The 19,074-nt window shown below is 40.6% G+C and overlaps 1 protein-coding gene across 4 annotated transcripts in view; it reads left to right on the plus strand.

Moving 5' to 3' along the window:
- The window catches only part of msi2a (musashi RNA-binding protein 2a), a 224,699-nt gene that overhangs the window by 198,569 nt on the left and 7,056 nt on the right, over window positions 1-19,074 (plus strand). For all 4 annotated transcript variants that reach the window (XM_079804940.1, XM_079804942.1, XM_079804941.1 and 1 more), the window contains exons 12-13: window positions 5,778-5,957; window positions 12,348-12,502. In XM_079804940.1, coding sequence (XP_079661066.1) covers window positions 5,778-5,957; window positions 12,348-12,502 — 335 coding nt within the window. The remainder of the gene's footprint in view (window positions 1-5,777; window positions 5,958-12,347; window positions 12,503-19,074) is intronic.

The raw sequence follows: 19,074 nt of genomic DNA on the forward strand, positions 1-19,074 counted from the left end.
GAAATCCATCGGCTGGAACTCTACTTGATAAAGTTTTAAATATGAATATTTTTCTTACACAAACGCGTCGGTTCGCTTCAGAAGGCCTTATTAACACCCCGGAGCCGCGTGGAGCATGTTATTTGACGGACAGATGCACTTTTTATGGATTTCAAAAACAGAGCAACTATGAATCAAATTCTAATTCTTGGATTAGCCTGGACTTTTGTAATTAACCTCAGATTTTATTCGTCTGAAAGAAGAATGTCATATACACCTAAGATGTCTTGAGGGTGAGTAAATGATGGGCTAATTTTCATTTTTGGGTGAACTATCCCTTTAAACTAAATTAAATCAAATAACAGAGAGATTTGCAGCTTTTACCTGAGACCTCTACCAGAGGTCTCTACCTCTACCAAATCTCTAGTACCCGAACACTTCTCACGGGCTGTTTAGTGGTCGTGTGATCGAGAAACTAAGCAAGTAAACAGATTTGTTCAGACACAGAGCTCGCGAGTTGCGCTGCTCACAAGTAGCGCTGTTTCGTTCTGCTTTTGGTGCATTAATGTTTCCCTGGCCTAAAATCTAGTACCCACCTTGTGTTGACAAGGGGTCACTCAGGGGTGACCCCGAATAGTCGAAGATTTGATGCATCGATATGCGGAGCCTGATTCGACCACCGATCTCATAGTCGAATCTTCGCGGATGTTATGAAACAAGGATCATACCATTTTGGCAATTGTCTCAATGTCTAATTTCACACAGAACTACTGGTTTTGTACGGTTATATTAAGTTATATACAGCCTTTAATTATGATAATGCTGTAAAAAAAAACGTGAAAAGAAAGAAGCATTCAATAAATATTTTTAACGTGTGTGTGTGAATAAATCCAACCACCCCTGTGACAGATTTAAGTTTCACTTTCCCTGATCCGTGACAGACGAGGCGCATCTTGGCGGCAGGGAATACTTAACAATGTCTGGAATAAGAAACCCAACCCATTCACACACACATAGATGATTCGACTATCGATCGACTATAGAAAGATTCGACAATTCTGATTCGAATGTGTAAATCATTAGTCAGTGGCACCCCTAGTTGACATTGTGAACTGCACGATTTGTAAATTATGAGTGGCCACATATAATATATTTTAATAGACAAGCTGCGGGCCGTTTGAAATTCATCCCCGGGCTGCATTTGGCCCGCGGGCCGGACTTTGGACACCCCTGTTTTAAGAGGACACATAAACACACAGCCATATAAAAACTAAGCTCTAGATATGACTCATTTCATTTCAGTCTGAGCAGGAAGAAGACATTCGAATGTGTCACCAAAAAAAATAAAAAAAACTAGTGGATGATGGAAGTCTTCCTGCTGTGTTCATCTACAAATCGTAACGCTCGATGTCAAAAGCTTTGTAACTGAGCCGTCACTAATTTAGACCTACCGTCCTGAATTTCTGAGGTTACTTTGTCATTCAACCAGAAAAAAGCACGAAGAGAGACCTGAGAGTAGGCCAGAAAATGCCTGAATAAATCATGTGTTAAAATTCATTAGCAAAGCCTTTCTGAGCACCAAAATGACAAGACATTAAATATGTATTATTTATTAAATGTCGGCACTTACGGAAAAGGGGGTCTAGTGATGTTAATTAGCCAGCCGTTCGGTCAAAAAGGACTGTTGTAAATGGAAAGTGAAAGCTAAATTCAGGCACAGGTGGGTTTTTTTCCACTTTCTAAATTGACTTTGGTGGAAATGAAGAGGCTAATTACAGCTGCTCTGAAATTCAAAGCTAATTTGGAGGCCAATATGACGGACTAACTGACGTCCGCCATGAAGTGGCTTGTTTGAATGGCCACCAGGGATTTGAGTGGGAGAAGCGTGTGTGTGTGTGGATAATCACACACTTGTTCGCTGATGCACTCTTAACCAGCTCAGCCATGTAAGTGCCAGAGAACAGACACTGGCCTGTGTTTTATTGTGAATGTGATCGAAAACTCTTAGACTGTTTGACGTGTGTGTGTGTGTTAGTGGGAGAGAGGCAGTTTGAGGTCACTTCAGTGATCTGGTTAAGTGGAAACGAGGGGAGCCGTTATCCACTCAGAGAGAGCCGCCCCACTGTTGGCTTCAAGCAGGGAGAGAGAGGGAGAAAGGAAACAAGTAGAACAGCGATGACTTGAGTTATAACTTCGTAACAGGCCTTTCTGTTGTTCAGGAGAGAGACAGTGAGAGTGAAAGAGAGGGGAGAGGGGGTAATTATCGCCAGAAATGAGGCTCAGTGAACGATTCGCACTGCTGGGCCCGCTGATCTGGTCGCCACGGCAACGCCGACCCACTCATTTGTTTTGCAGATGAGTAATTACATCCAATTAGACTACTGAGAGAGTGAAAAAAGAGAAACAAATGGAAGACGGGGTCTTTTGTTTCGCACTGATAGCTGGAATATTAATAATTGGGCTGAAGATAAGATGGACAGCGATACTGTAACTAGGAGCTGAGTCGAAGTCATCAGTTCACACCTGAGAGCTTAACCTGCTTCCACGAATTTAAGTAGTTGCTGTCAGATGTTGACATCATTTCAGGCCTCAAACTCTTTGCATGTCCATGGGATGCTGTGATTTGGTATCGGGACTGGTATCCAGAAGGTTAATCTGCACAAGAATAAAGCCATTCAGTGAGCACTTAACCCCAGGTTACTGCAATAAGCTCATGGCTGCGTTCTATTATTTATATATTATTTACATTTTATATTTCATTAAATTTTATAGTTTTTAAAAAAAAATCTCTCTCTCTGTATATGAACACTTCAGATGCAAAAAACTCTTAAGTCCGTCATTAAAAAGCATTTTTTTATTTTACTAATAACCTTATTGCGATTTTTATATGATTTTAATTTGTCATTTATTTTTTAAATTGCACAATATTGTTTTTATTTCATTATAGTTTTTCATTTTTTTAATATTACAAATTAACATTGCATTTTCATCAGTAAAGTTTTTTGTTTAATATATAAAGAAAATGTGCAAAAGTAATTGAAAGTGATACAGTTTTACTGAAAAATGATTGCATACATAGAAAAACATAAGTTTTCATAAGTCATTTTTTTTTAAATTTCAACAAAACCCATTATGGGATGTCAACTCTGCAAGGGCCCCATCAGGCCCTGTTTTAATGTACAAGTTGAACAAACAAATTGAACCCGGTCATGTAGTGATAGTTTCAAAACTGATTTGATTTGAACCCACATTTCAAATTGTTAATTTATATAAAGACATTAAAGATAGGGCTGCTTTCCATTGTTGTTGTTTTTTTCCTGATTACTTTTTAAAGCTCTTCAGAAAGTAAATTTGTGGCTCATGCAGTGATATTTCTGTTCTCATTATGCTGTTCGTATGGCCAGACTGCAGTTAAACCCAGAAACAGATATTTACAGCTCTAGCATGCTGCCAGCTGAATTATCAAAAGCTCTGGTGATGTGCCGGAAATTGTGTTATTGATGAAGCGCTACAGCAGATGTCCGCACAACTAAAACAGCATTCGATTTGGTGTTCATTAGCAAACCATTAATTTGCACACATATTGTGGCCCACAGACTAAACTACATTTCTGTGGCAGACACCCACATCGCCGCAACCCCCCGAGGTGATGCACGCTGCCTCTCGAACACGCTGCGAGAGAACATGTGTTGTTTTAGAAAGATCAGAGGAAAGCTATTATTTCTCTAACTTTGATGTCAGAGCAACGTTGGCCGATCCCTCTCTGATTCTCACCTTTGCTTAAGTAAAAGTAAATCATTTGTATGCTCTGAAAAGAAAATGAGCAGAGGAAGATAATCAGGCAACGGCTCGCTCCCAGATGGCTGCTTCTGCTGTCTTGCCATCCAACTGAAGAGCTCTTTTCAGCCTCATTTTATTCATATCCTTTTACACTGATGGCACTATCATTAGAGGCAATCTACCTGAACAATAAAGGTAATTTTCCCTGCCTTTATTAGATAAGACCTTCCTGACTGAGCGCCTTGTGCAGCTGAGGGCTAATTGTCCGTGTCAGCATAAACAAAGCAGCTGTGTACATCCGTTGTGTGTGTGAATGTCGGCTTTGTGTACTGCCTCTCCCAGTATCCTGTAATCGGCAGAATTAGGCAGATGGAACAGGAAGCCGCCATTGTGGTTTCCTGGCAATCTGCGACTCTTGGAATGCATGCGGCACGGTTCCGCAAAGACAGTGCGGGAGGGGGGGAGGGTGCGTTCCACGTTCGCTAACCTGCGCCCTGCTCAGCCATTTAACAAATGGAGGAGTCTGGGTAGAGGTCGACTCTTGTTTGTTGTTAAAGATCTAATTAGAGAGTGCAGAAGAGGCAGTGGAAGCTTGTCTAATTAGCGGGGAGCAGAAAACCCACTTTAAAATTCAAGGACAACTGGCGATTAGAATGCACGTCGAAAAAATGGATTACGGGAAGAAAGGGTGTCTCTGGCCTTTGTTTCGCTGTTTTGGTCTTTTTTTGTTGTTGTAGTTGAGATCGAGCATGAAAGTCAGTTTAGTCCTGAATAACAGTGAACGATCCAAAAGACTCCAAACAGAAATGTTCATTTCCCGCTAAAGACCCAGGATGCCTAGCATGACCAGTGTGTCCCACTCAGAGCTCCATAGGAGGAATGGTGGGCATTCATAATGTTGAACACATCCCTGACCCTTTGTGTTTGTATTTGATTGGTTATAACTGCCAATAAGAGCGCACTCAGCTTTGTTAAAAAAGGAATAGTTCAGCCTAAAAAGAAAATTCTGTTATCATTTACTTGCCCTCATTTTAACCATGTATGACAAAAGATGATTTGAGAATATATTTGTTGTTTTTGTCAATTGGGTCACAAACTGACCCTCATTGTATGAACAAAAAAAACCCCAGACATCATCTTTGTGTTGCTCAGAAGAATATCGCATAGGTCTGGAATGACATGAAGGTGAGTAAAAGATGACAGATTTTTCATTTTGGGGTAAACGTTCCGGTGAAGCTCGAGTTTATACAGAGATGTAATTGGAATCATTACAGCGGCACATTTCTCTGATTCCTCAAGTCACGATTTACAGTAAGCAGGCAGTGTTGGAGTTGTGCCATTCCTCAAGCACTTGAGTATAATTTGACAGGCAGGCGTTTTGCCCACAAACCGTGGACGGTGAGGGAAAGTTGCGAAGCCGATGACAGAGAAACGACTTAAAGCTTCAGATTACTCTTGGCAGCTGTTGAGGGCATAATCAGCACCGTGATGTTCGGCACGAGTCCAGGACACTCCTGCAGGTCCCAGACCCCAATGAAAGGCAAACGTGCTGCAGGGGAGACGTAAGATGTAACAGCCTGTGTGGTGGATCCTGGCTTTCTTTGATTGGATCATCTTGCTCTTTCTAAAATGCCAATGAAGACATTTGATGCCCTCTGTTTATCAAACCCACACATGATTTAAAAGATCAGCTATAAATGTTAGCTAGAGCCGTCAAATAACGTCCTCAGAGGCATTCATAATCTGCCATCCTAATGAAAAGAGTGTTTGTCTGTTAATGTCTAACCATATATAACGTGTTCACTCATACTCTTAAGATCTTTGCTAGCATCTTTGAGAGTTTGGTTTATTTGGCATCATGTTCTGTAACTACTAACAAATTCAGTGTATGTGGGCATCATTCAGCCTCATGTCGTCATCAGTCACACATACCTCACTGTCAGTCACGTCATCTTTGTGTATCATATAGTATCATGTGTATCAATTGCTGTGTTTCACCTCCTCTACTTATTTCCCAGGGTTCCCCGATTATGGCTTTTATTCTGGGCCTGGTGACCAGCGGGCCGCTCCTTGCTCCTTTGCCGACTATGCCACCTTGGGGCCCCATACGGGTCAGATGCTGCAAAGCGAGCACGTCACCTCCACCTGCAACTCACCCTCCCAGCACCACCCAAGCCCGGACCACTTTAAGAGCTCAGGTGTGTATGGTGTATTTTGTCCTAGACATGTTCTACTTCTAACAGCCATTCATTATGATTTATTTGAAAATACTCCCTTAATATTTTCCCATTTCAAAACAATGCACAAGAGTATCCCTATGTTCACGTTCACTCGAATAGGTTTGGTGCACGCGTGTAACGTTATCGAACGGTTTCCGGGTGCAATCTTTAACAGTTCACAGTCGGCTTGTTTTAAGCACGGAACACACTTCAATCCGAGTTCCCACATATTAAGTATTCAGTCCATTTTATCACGAAATTCAAACGATAACTGCCGTTTTGACGCTCTATGTGGCGTGACTGGTCACTGATCACAGTTCAAGCGGCCGCGCGACGCGCATGCGCGTGGACGCAATCATCTGTGAAGGCGATCGATCATCTCTTACTAAAGAATAAACATGAATGACCATCTGAAGCTATGCTGAGGATACATTACAACTTACTGTCATGTATATATGTGGTGTAATCGCTCAATCAGTGTTTCAACGGCGGAAAAGACCTCAATATAACTGCTTGTAAACTAAACAATGTCATGTAACGTTAGCATCACATTTACCTCAGGCAGTCATTCAGTGTCCACAGAATTTTATTCACTAGAGAAATCAACTCTTTCACTAAATATTTGCTCTATATTTGCCTATATATTCATTATATTCTATTTAACCTGTTAGTGATGTCTTGATTATTTCATGCATGTTAAATAAACCTGTCATGAAAATGACAGACACTGTGTATAAATTATTATATTTCAACAACGAATTGGAGAAAAAAAACTATTTTATTATTAGATTTAAAAGTTAATGCAAAAACTGGCTTATGTGAAGTTTACATGTTTGCATACAATGTGTTATTTGAGTGTTGATTATTATACCTAAAAATTAATAGCAACCGAATTTAGGCTAATAGTTTGGGCTCTGTTGTTAACCTTTAATATTAATGTGCAAGTAAGGGCTCCCTATATAGTTTACAGCAATATCTTCAATAAACTTTTAGATATAATTTAATTCATTCAAGGACAGACACTTTTTTTCTTCTTCAGTAAACCATTGTTAAATATAAAAAATAAATAAAAAGCAATTTTGTAAAACTGCTGTACCGAACTTAACTCAACCGTGATTTCAAAACCGAGGTACGTACCGAACCGTCAGTTTTGTGTACCGTTACACCCCTACTGTCAGTCTTTTATTTTTTGTGTCATGCGTTACAACACTTCCTTGAGTTCCAGACATTTCCGTGTTGTAAATAAAATCATTTTTAAAATATTAAATGTGTCATTCTCTTTAAAGGGATAGTTCACCCAAAAATGAAAATTCTGTCATTTACTCACCTTCAAGTTGTTCCAAACCAGTATGAGTTTCTTTGTTCTGCTGAACACAAAAGAAGATATTTTGAAGAATGTTTGTAACCAAGCAGAGAGAGCAACTATTGACTACCATAGTATTTTTTTCCCTACTATGGTAGTCAATAGTTGCTCTCTCTGCTTTGTTACAAACATTCTTCTAAAGATCTTCTTTTGTGTTCAGCAGAACAAAGAAACTCATACTGGTTTGGAACAACTTGAGGGTGAGTAAATGATGACAGAATTTTCATTTTTGGATGAACTATCCCTTTAAGTCACGCTCCGACTTAAAGGGACCCCCCCCCCCCCCCCCCTCGCGACACTGTCACCTTTTTTTTTTACTCTGAGGAGTTTGCAGGTCTGATGAAAGCCTGATTCTGTAGCCCCGCCCACGGACTCGTGCCTGACATAGATAAGTTACATAGGCCTACGTGCGTGGAGCTAAACCGGATCGAACTTCCAAGCAATAAATGCAGCATAAACTTCATTTGGATTCCAATATTAGGAATGCATGGTTGAACTTTATTTTTAATGAAGTTCCAGCTCACGTGGGTAAAGACATTGCGCATTTGTTCGCTTCATTTCACTGTGGATTCGTTTGTAAACAAGACTGGATTTGCAGTCTGGATGAGATTAAAAAACGATGCTGTGTGCTGGTTCTGACAGCAATGGTGCAACACGACACTTATGTGAGTAAAACATGTTTTTTATATGTGACAGTATTGCATTGTTACAAATCGTTTGTTGTCTCTTGATTATGTGTACGTGTCCAACTAAACATAACTTATCACGCTGTCACAGGCTGGAGTATCGTTTGTATTTGAGGTGTTGTTGGTTCATTGTCCTGCGATTCGGATCAGACTGGAACATGTATGGGCCAGGGCTCGCAAAGCCTGACGTCCAGGGGCTTTGTGTTTTCCAGTCGGGCTACCAAAATGTATCACCGGCCTGCCCAACAGGCTTAAATAGTGAAATAACATTTCACATTTCTTGATGTGTGTTGTTCACTCACTTGACTTTTTGGTTCCTTGCCACCGTCGCCTTTTGGCTTGCTCAGTTGGACACTACATTTTCAACTATATTACTGATCTGCCCGCATTGACACTATATGATAATTGAAATGAGTTGGATGATATCACCGTTTTCTCCAGAGCCAAATCAAATGCTGTTGCATTATTTTCCTGGTCAACACTGAAGCTGCTTTGAAACAATCAGCATGGTAAAAAGCGCTATATAAATAAAGGTGACTTGACTTGATATTTGAAAGAAAAATACAATCGCTGAAGTTTTGCAGATGCTTGTGTGTGTGTGTGTGTGTGTGTGTGTGTGTGTGTGTGTGTGTGTGTGTGTGTGTGTGTGTGTGTGTGTGTGTGTGTGTGTGTGTGTGTGTGTGTTAGTGATGCGTTTTGCAGTTATATCCACCGATCGAGTGGGCCAAGTAATAAAAACGAACATTCCAATTAATTGCTGGTGGATGAGAGATATATCATTGTGTTTGTTTGATTAATAGATATTGCGAGCCCTGCTGTGGGCGAATCATTCCGGTTGCCGTTTTCAAAACAATTCCCACATGGAGTCGAAGCTCATTGTAATATGCAAAACTGTTATCCAATCATAGCAGTGGGCGTTTACTTCTAAGTCTTCAATGCCCATAAAAACCAAGTGTTCCAGGAGCTAGTCTCAAAACCAGGGTAGAAAATAGCATATTGCTTATTCATTATGTTTTTTAATGTAAAAACCACGCGAACGTCATAAGTTGACTTCAGACAACGACAACATTATAAAAAAAAAATTAAAAAGCCAGTTCATGACCCCTTTATAACCACCCTCCAGTCACAGTTTGAATCTGTGGACTTATCGATGCACGTTAAGCCTCATTGTTTTGAAAGAGCCAGTGAAGTCACGCGTTGTGTGACCCATCTGCGGTACGGTCCTAATCAGTGCCAGGCCAGGTGTCGTGGATCTTTGAGATTTAGCTCCTTCTGTCCTACTTCTCTCGCCTCATTTCATTTGGCAGCCAACAGGAAAATGTCTGTAGTCCTCCAGCTTTACACCAGCGATTACATAGATGTAGTAGGTTTGGCCTTGAGCCCAACCTTTGCTCATTCTGCTGCCGGTAACTTTGGACTCACAGTACAAAGGCTAAAGCTAAATCAATTCCTAAATGTATATGATTTAAATAGGAGGGGGGAAAAAAGTGTGTTCTTGTTCATTCTCTGAAATGTCACATTATAGAAGTAAATGTGCTGAGAACACCATTACTGTTGACTTTAAGATCTCTGAAGTGAATTTAGACTAGGATTAAAAAAATTAAATCTGTTCAGATCAGTCATTGATTTGGTACATACTTTTGCAAGTATTTTCATCTGTCTGTTCTTGCTAGATTTTGACAATTTTTCCCCCCCTGCTAAACGACAACAAAATACATTCTTTAGTTACATTTTTTTGTTGGCTTTGGAAACAATTCAATTTATGACCTTAATATTGCTTTCAGTGTGGGTTTAGAGCATTTCCAGATAGCTCTATTAAATACAGGCGCGTTATCTTATATGAAGGTCCGTCCAAATGTCTCTTGTATGCTCGTTGCTGTGGCAACTTGGACACAGTCGATGCATTGTGGGTCTTTTAGGGGTCAATACTGACACCGTTGGCGTGTAGCTTTGTGTTAGACAATATCTCTGTTTCTAAGCCTGTCCCTGCTCAGCAAAAACATTTTGTTATCCCGCCAAAGCATGTGCAGGGTGACATCGATTAAAACCCCAACGCTGGGAGCTGGAGCGGGACAGATGAGTCACCTGTGTCTCAAAAACATGCTGCGTAATCGCAGGCCGGCGGGTTTAATTAGCATGGGTGCTGCTAAGCTACCAGTCAAAGCCAATAAATGTAAGTCATGTTTAGCTATTAAAGCTAATAGCAGTAACGGTTTAGCCGCAGGGTTTAATTTGTAGCATAAATCCTATTTCTGGCAAAGCGAGAGAAAGCACGGCACTCACCTTTACAGAATCCAGCAATTATATGGAATAAAGATTACAGTACACACACAAAATGACTGTAAAAATGAGGTAATCCGTAGAGCTCAGATAAGAAACACGGCCAGAGACAGGCGGAGAGTTAGTTGGTGCTGTTTGTCATCACTTATTTAACACAATATGTCATTTAACTGAAAGCCACAGTACTAAATGCAGCTAAATAAAAATATTGCTAAACTAAATATTTATTTCCATATATATTCAAATATATAAATTAATTCTTGAGATTTTCACTTTTGCTTTTAGAATTTGCAATCATACGTACCGTGTATAGGGAGCAGTGGTACTAAAGATGAGATATTTGACAATGATGCTCAGGATCTGTTGTGCACCAAATCCTCTGTCATCGTCTTGTCAGTCATCTCTCCATGAAATCCTGCTGAGAGCTCCAAAATGGGGTGTGAACTCCAAAAGTGGGCGGGGTCTCCAAGTGCAAAGACTTTAGCTATTGGCTCTGGCTTCATCCAATTGTCATTGACTTACATTTCAAAATAAATGTTCATAAATTAAACATTATTTCTAGTTGATATTAGAACAATAAAGCTATAAAATATGCTTATATAAATATGCCTATATAAATAAATATACTCCATAAGAGAGGAGCCCAGAGCTCGTGGCCAGTGGCATTTGGACCGGAGTTTGAACCTCTGCTCAATAAGCGGGAATCCCCTGCGAGCCATCCCAGTGCCACCATGTTCAACTCTATCATTGTGTTCAAAGCAATGGGGAGTCCCTGGGCTCAAGATTTGCAGGGTAGGAGGGGGTAGTGATGATGGGTGCAACTAAAAATGTGCCAATGTCCGGTGAAGTCCAGTCGCATATCGCACAATCTTATTAAATGCTTATCTCCTGAACTGCCATTTTGTTTAGCACGCTATTCAGTGCAAATCAATTTCGTTTCAATTTCTTGAAGTCAGTTTCACTGGTTAATGTTAGGATGTTGGGTAGGTTTAGCGGTTAAAATTAGTTGTAGCATAGGATTGTAGGAAATCAGCACTGTGATTGACATGACCAATGTAATCTTTAGAATCGGCTGCGGGGTGGAGTTTGCGCTAAACTGGATTGGGTAGGGGGAATCACACATGCGTGTCATGTGCCTGTTTGTCAATGGGAGGAAGCCACGCCCTATTTTGGATTTCCCATCCTCATTTGGAGATCTCCAGGCTGCAGCTACAGCAGACACTTTAATTGTAGCGTCCGTTGTCCAACTGAACTAAATGGTTTATATTTCTATAAAAAAGCAAAACGACAAAAAGTGAGAGTGATGGGCAAGTAATGTAATCAGTGTACGGCCGAACACTGTGTAACATCGACTACTGCAGCAAGCCTACATCATACACGTGCATCTCTTTCTCTGGTTTACACCTGTGGTGACTGCAGTCACTAATGTTCAGTTGTTGGAGGTCTGTCGTCCAACTCCAGCTGCATTCTGTCACTGTGAAAAGAGAAAAATGAGCAGTCACAAAAGAAGCTTGATCTTTACATGCGTGTTCACACTCGCTTGAAATCTCAGCTCACAGCGTGCTGGGCACCGCAGGAAAGCCTGCATTTCTCCCTGCCCCGTCCTTCGATCCAACCTGCTGAACGGCATTCGATCAGACCAGGCTGCTTACTGTTTTGCATGAATGTTGTGGCCATTTTTAATCTATATGCTGTGCACCTGTGAAGGCCGTTCATATAGGACATTTTTGTATTTAAAAACCGAACAAGTGGGCAGAGTGCAGGTGTCTTTAAAAATATGGCATTCATGGAAAACTCCTTGCAATTATCAAAGACATCCATGTAGTTTACTTTCACTTTTGATAAATTGAATGCCTCTTTCCTGGTATTATTTTCTTTTAAAAAAAAAATCTTCCTGACCCCAGATTTTTGAACTGTAGTGTAAATATTCTTTCCCATAATTCTCTCTGGTGGAAGCTGTCTCTGCCACCTTAGTGACTGACATTTGATTGATCATAAATCAGATGTGTGTGTGTGTGTGTGTGTGTGTGTCCTGTACAGGTGCTAACCCTCCTCGGCCTGGAGGTTTCCCCGGTGCAAACAGTCCTGGACCCGTGGCAGACCTGTACGGCCCCAGCAGTCAGGACTCAGCTGTGGGAAATTACATCACTGCTGCCAGCCCCCAGCCGGGCTCCGGGTTCAATCACAGTCTCGCAGTGAGTAGAGTGCTCTTTCACTCAAGCACAAAAAGTTCTCACTTTTGTCTTTCGTCCATCATAGTTTTTAATTATATTCAACCTCCAACTGAGAAATAAGTCTGATTGGCTGTTCCCTACGTCATGACTCACTTTTTATGGCGAGGGCTTGATTGTCAGGGCAGCAATTTAGAAATGCAGCACTGGGGGAAAAAAGAATATCAGAGGAATTAGTTCCCACATGTTCAAAAATACCCCAATGAGTCACAAGTCTCTGTTAGACTGACACTTCTCGTCTCGCTGATGTTTTGTTTGGGGAATAAAAGCATCACAAACAGTTTAGTGGAAGCGAAAAGCTGCCATGGTTGGAAATGAGCAAATTGTCAAAAATCAGATGTCCCTGTAACTAGCAGATGCTCTTGACACCGTCTCCAAACAAAAGCCCCTGCGTTGCACAAAAACTTGCTTTAATTGGCTTTTGTCGGAGAGCGCATGGATTCTGTCTGCAGATGTCACGGACGTCAGGTTGCGGCTCGGTGTCAGCACGGATCTCAATTTGAAGAAGAAAGCATTTATAATGAGGTGCCAAATTGAAATTAAATTATTCACCTGATTCTCACAAGTCAGTTTCTTAACCAACTGAAGCACATGTTTTGATTTATGCGAGTGTTTGCAGCAGATTTCTACTGTTTTGTTGCTTTTGGGTGATCTGCTTTGAGGCCTGTTTTCATCTGCTGTATATGAAAGGTAAAGAATGTTAGGGATGTAATTGTGCTGGATTGGTTGAAAATTCTGTCATTTACTCATCACGCTGTTCCAAACCTCGATAATGTTCTTATATTGGAGCTCCTTAATAGTGGTCCTTACAACTGGCATGGTATATTCAAAGTCTTCCCAAATCATTTTTGTTTGAGGAACAACATTTACTTTTGTTTTCATTGTTCTCAAATGCCTCATAACGTGCCATGCAATGACAGTTATCATTTTTGGCTTAACTATTCCTAATCTTCTGAGCCAGTGATGACAAGGAGTAATTGAAGAGCTGGTGAGATTTTCCCATCAGAACATGAATGGTGTTGCCCAGTGCAGTGATTTTCAATCCTGGTCCTGAGGACTCTTTGCTCTGCACATTTTGTATATCTCTCATATCTGACACACATATTTTAGTTCATGGTCTGCTTTTGACTTCAGTTTTATGCTGCATTCACACTGAACGCGAATAGAACGTCTGGAGCGAGTGATTTCCATGTTAAGTCAATGTAAAGATGTGTTGACGCGCGTCTCGAGGTCCCGCGGCGCTATGGACACAATTTCGCCTAATTTGTGCATCCAGTTTGCGTGGAAGAACTTTGGTGTCTGTTCGCACCACGTTACCCAGTTGCATCAGGAGCCTGCTTGCTGCTGTCACGTGGTGAAGTGATGTGATAAACTGGCGGCAGGCCCGCCCTGAGTCACTGGTGTTTAAGAACTTGGCACTTAATTTGTACTGAAAGACCAATGGCGTATTCTTGCCTTATTATGGTATGATAATGATGAAAATTGTTGTTACTGTTCTTTCATGCATTTAATAATAAAAAATAAAAAAGTAACTTGTTCAACATGGAGGAACGACTGATATTGGCAGTGAGCAGTCACACGGAGCTATATGGGCACGGGACAGGCAAAAGTACAGATGAAAGCGGCCGTCATCCAGGCACAGCTCCTGGAGCACGCGTGCGTCTATTTCGCTTCAAACGCTCGCTTTATACGAGTGGATTCAAAATGTTCAAGTGTCCAACTAGACATGATAGACACGAATTTGACGCACTATTCGCATTCGGTGTGAACACAGCATTAGACATCCCTGTTTTTTTGGACAGACCCTTGAGCTGCATGATTCTGTTCCATGCCAATGACAACTGCTCTCTCTGGGTCAGCAGCAGCAAATTTGAATGTTCCGCTGATCGTACTCAAAGGTTTAATGGACATCCGAATTGTTGTCATTTAGAAATAAGATTGTGTGGGTGTTTGTAATCTGTTCCATTTAAAAACATTGCAAGGGTTCCGATCTGCCAGTAGTGGGCACTCGTGCAACATAAGCAATGACGTACAGCCGAGTGAACGAGTTAGTGAGGGAAGGGCTTAAAAAAAGGTGACCTTAAACACAGCCATGGAGCTTATGAGCTGATGATCTGAATCTGGTGTGTTAAAGGATTAGTTCACTTCAAAATGAAAATTTCCTGATAATTTACTCACCCCCATCTCATCCAAGATGTTCATGTCTTTTTATCTTCAGTTGAAAAGAAATTAAGTTTGAGGAAAACATTCCAGGATCTCCATATGATGTATTTCAATGGCAACCAACGGGTTGAAGGGCTTCAGAGGGCTCTGCAGGATCTCAGACGATGAATAGGGTCTTATCTAACGAAACCATCGGCCATTTTCAAGAAAAAATAAAAATGTATATACTTTTTAACCACGGATGCTCGACTTCAGTGTTGTGATTCTTCACGCCGTATGACGTCATCACGCCGGAAAGGTCACGCGTGATGTAGGTGGAACTCCATCTCATGTTCTCCTCCAACTTCAAAATTGTCTGACATCTTTGTTTTACCTTTATTTTTGTAAAGAGCGTTTGATTTAGTCTTTGCACTTTCATTTTAACACTGGGTCGGTACTTCCACATACGTCAAGGCCACGACCTTTCCAACGTAATGATGTCACACGCCGTGAAGAATCACAACACCGAAGTAGTGTATTTGTGGTTAAAAAGTATATACATTTATTTTTTCCTTACAATGACCGATGGTTTCGCTAGATAAGACCCTATTCCTTGTCTGGGATCGTGCAGAGCCTCTGAAGGCCTTCGAAGGCCTTTGAAACGGCATTGATTTGGATTTTGGACCTTCAACCCATTGGTTGCAATTGAAATGCATTGTATGGAGAAAAATTCTGGAATGTTTTCCTCAAAATGTATTTTCGACTGAAGAAAGACATTAACATCTTGGATGACATGGGGGTGAGTAAATTATCAGGGAATTTTCATTTTAAAGTGAACTAAAAAGAGACATAATAAAATGCAACCAGGAATGAAAACCACTGGCCTTGTGGTAATTAAAAGGTTTGATTCTACAAACCTGATTCATTAACTTTCACTATTAGGCAAGACATTAATGTTTACAGATTGCCTCTGCAGTAAGTCACTTTGAATGAAAAAGCCCTCCTTAAATGGTTAAATTGGTTGCTAATGTAGAAGAATTGCTAATAAACAGCTTTTTATTGTGTATAAAGACGATTCACTGGTGGTAGGAATATTAACTGCTGGTTAAAAACTGAAGTGAGCAGAAACTTGGATCTTTTATTCTTCATTTCTGCCTCTTGGCATCTAAATAAAACATGCCACTGCATGAATTCATAACTTTATTCATCGGCATTAGTGTGTTTCTGAGCGAGAGCGTTTTGTGCTGTGTGATTAATTCCAAATTTAGTGTGCGTTCGTTCAGCTGGACTGATAGATGTGTGTGTGTGTGTGTGTGTGTGTAGTTCTTGATGTCTCTGTGCAGAACATTAACACGGGAAATGACGCAGAACTAAAATGCTCGTCTCCATTTATTTTTCTGACACGTGTCACCAGTTCACCTCCTACTGGAACCCCCCCCCCCCCCCCCCCAAAAAAAAACTTTTAGTATTAACACATGTCAAAGACAAAATAGTTTTATTACCCACAATTCTTAAAATGAGGAAGCCAGATAGAAAAGCCAATATAAACTTAAGAAAGCCTTTCCTTCCTGCCCTCTAAAGCAGCGGGTGTGAGACTGACTTTGATTTATTCGTATGGATTAGACAGATCCGCTCCTGCCATGCACACAATAGTCTGATGACAGGCCCGATAAGAGGCTGTGTTTCTCAGAAAGGCTTGTTGACAGGTTGCCGTTTTGCCCTCTAAATCAGCCGTGTGGGTTTGTAAGTTCACAAACGCAGTCTGACAATGGGCAGGATTTATATTTATTCAGGACTGATCAGCTCCACGGAAGAGGAATCACGGAAAATATGTTTTCTTTCTTTGTTTAGAGGCCTCTGAGTTACTCTGATGTGGATTGTAGCAGCTATTCGTTGCACAAAAGAAATAACACTTTTAAAAAGCAAGAATCAAACATCTGAAGATGCATTTAAGTGCACAACTCCTGATGTTTGGCCTTATGGGGCCTAAAGGCCGAAGCTCCCTAAACAGATCTCCTGAATGAGAGTGGTCTGTGAAAAACAAAATATGTATTTTATGAAATTAAAATGCCCTTTTGCTTTTTCGAATATACATTTTAGTTTATTGGAAATTTAACAGCGAAGCACTGAACTTGAATTGATATGCAGATAAAATTAACAACAGTAATGTACAAAAAACTTTTTACACAGGAAAATTCTAATAAAATTGAACACCTGCCCTCAAACACTATATTTGTAGCGGAGGTCTGGAAGAGTTTGGTTCATGTTGTCGACATGTCGAGAAGATGCTGTTTTCTGCACTGCGAATCCACTTTGCATGCGCTTCCAAAGGATGAGGACTTGTGCTGGAATTGATACCGTAAAAAAATGACGCCATCGGTACTGTTCGTTTCACTGTGTATCAAGCACTGAGGAAGATCTGGAGCTGAAATTCAGATATGGTAATGGTTATTCGTTTCCGACAATCACCCCTTGGGGTCCAGCTGACCCCACTGGACTTTTCCTGTCTGGGTATGCTTATTAAACACACAGGGCAGCAGCACACAAACATGCCAAATATTAAAAATAAAAGGATTACAATATAAAAGATTATTTTTGTGTACATAAAGATAAAAAAATGGCTACATGTCATAATGTATAGTCTTTGCATGTATAAGAATGACCTATTTGCAGTAATGACTAATTAAATTGGCTTATTTAACCAAACGTGGCAATACACACATGTATTTAAACTGACTTGTCAGGTTGAGGGTGTCTGTATTCCGCCATGTAAGCAAGCGCAACTGGCTTTAAAAGTATATCCAGAATTTTGGGGTTCGGCCGAATACTGAATACCGAATCCTACTGCCATCCTCAGTCCATTATCACAGTAAACACATTAATGAAGTAAACAACATCCATAGCAGGGTAGGGATGCTATTGCAGGGTAGGGATGCTATTGACCATTAAACCGTTAACCGAAAGTTAGAACTTTGACCGATTAATACTATCAGTTAAACGGTTTAAATGTTTTTAACGCGTTTTGTTTTATTATTTTTTTTTATGCATGGTTAAAAAATATGCTTTATAGTGTTATTTGTTCACTCACGGAGCGCGTCGACATGTGCAACCACAAACCAGATATATCTCGCAAAATGAAGCAATGGAAAAGCTTTCTGTGTGGGACCATTTCGACAGAAAAATACAGCAGCAGTACAAGCTCCTGACTGGTGGAAAGCAAATGAACGGCGCTTCCCGAGGCTGGCCACTCTAGCGAGGCGTTATCTCTGTATTCCCGGGGCACCAGTGTCATCTGAAGCCTTGTTTAAGGCTTTTAATAGTGTGGTTTTGTTCAAGTTTACTAAAGTAAACATTGTCGCGTATGTTCTTCTCGCCACTGTTTCCTGATGGTTTATAGAAAAACTACCTCGAGTCGTCCTCTGTCATTTTCAAAGAACAGCACAACGGCGATCGCAGGAGGCGCGCGTGCAGTCAGCAGAGGCTTGCGCTGCGGAAACAGAAGGATTGAGAGGTTGTTTTCTGCCGCGGGTTTTACTGTCAACAGGCTGTGCTCCAGACTAACCCACATCACTTGGAAATGTTACTTAAAAAAAACAAAAACATACAAGGTGTGGATTGAGGTAGCCTAGGCCTGCTATTTTTATTTGACAAAAAAAACAGTTCTTCAAAGCTTCAAACGGATTCAGTGTATTTTCGTTTTGTCATCTTAATTTGGTAATTATTTAAGTGAAAAATATATTAAGTGTAGGCCTATTTATTTTATTATTTGTATTTATATTTTATCTGATCTGTATGCGGCTGTTTGCGCGGTAAAATAAAATACATTTTGGCTTCTGTCTGTAGATTCCTTCATGCACAACTCGTATTCTTTCGGATGTTTCATATGCAAATGTTTTAACAGCGGCTGTTGTTTAGGGTCCTTGCCACCACGAGACAAATCGGCATTGCAAATTGAACATGTAGCTCAACCTAAATCACCTTCTTTTGACTTAAAGTACTGCCACGTTTCTGTTCATGAGTTTCATTTTCACTTTCAACGGCGGCGTCATTACGTTCGACCGGCGGAGCGCACCTAGGGTTCGGTTCGGTGGGAAAAAATTCTGGGCCCGTATTCATAAAGAATCTTAATGCAAAGAGTAGCTCCTAGTGACAAAATTCTAAGAAAATTCTTTGAAATGTGGGCGTTTACTCTTAAAATTAACTAAAAAATCCTAGTAAAGAAAAAAGTAATTCAGAAAGCATCTTAACCATTAAAAGAGCACGGACGAGGACTTTTAAGAGGCTTAAGAGTTTCTTTAGCAGTGGAGAAAATGGCAGAAAGAAGAAAAGGAGAAGAAATAAGATGCAGACAATGGATGACAGTGACTTAATAAGACGCTATAGATTAGATCGTG

Source organism: Gobio gobio (assembly GCF_949357685.1).
Source record: "Gobio gobio genome assembly, chromosome: 22".
NCBI classification, from domain to species: domain Eukaryota; kingdom Metazoa; phylum Chordata; class Actinopteri; order Cypriniformes; family Gobionidae; genus Gobio; species Gobio gobio.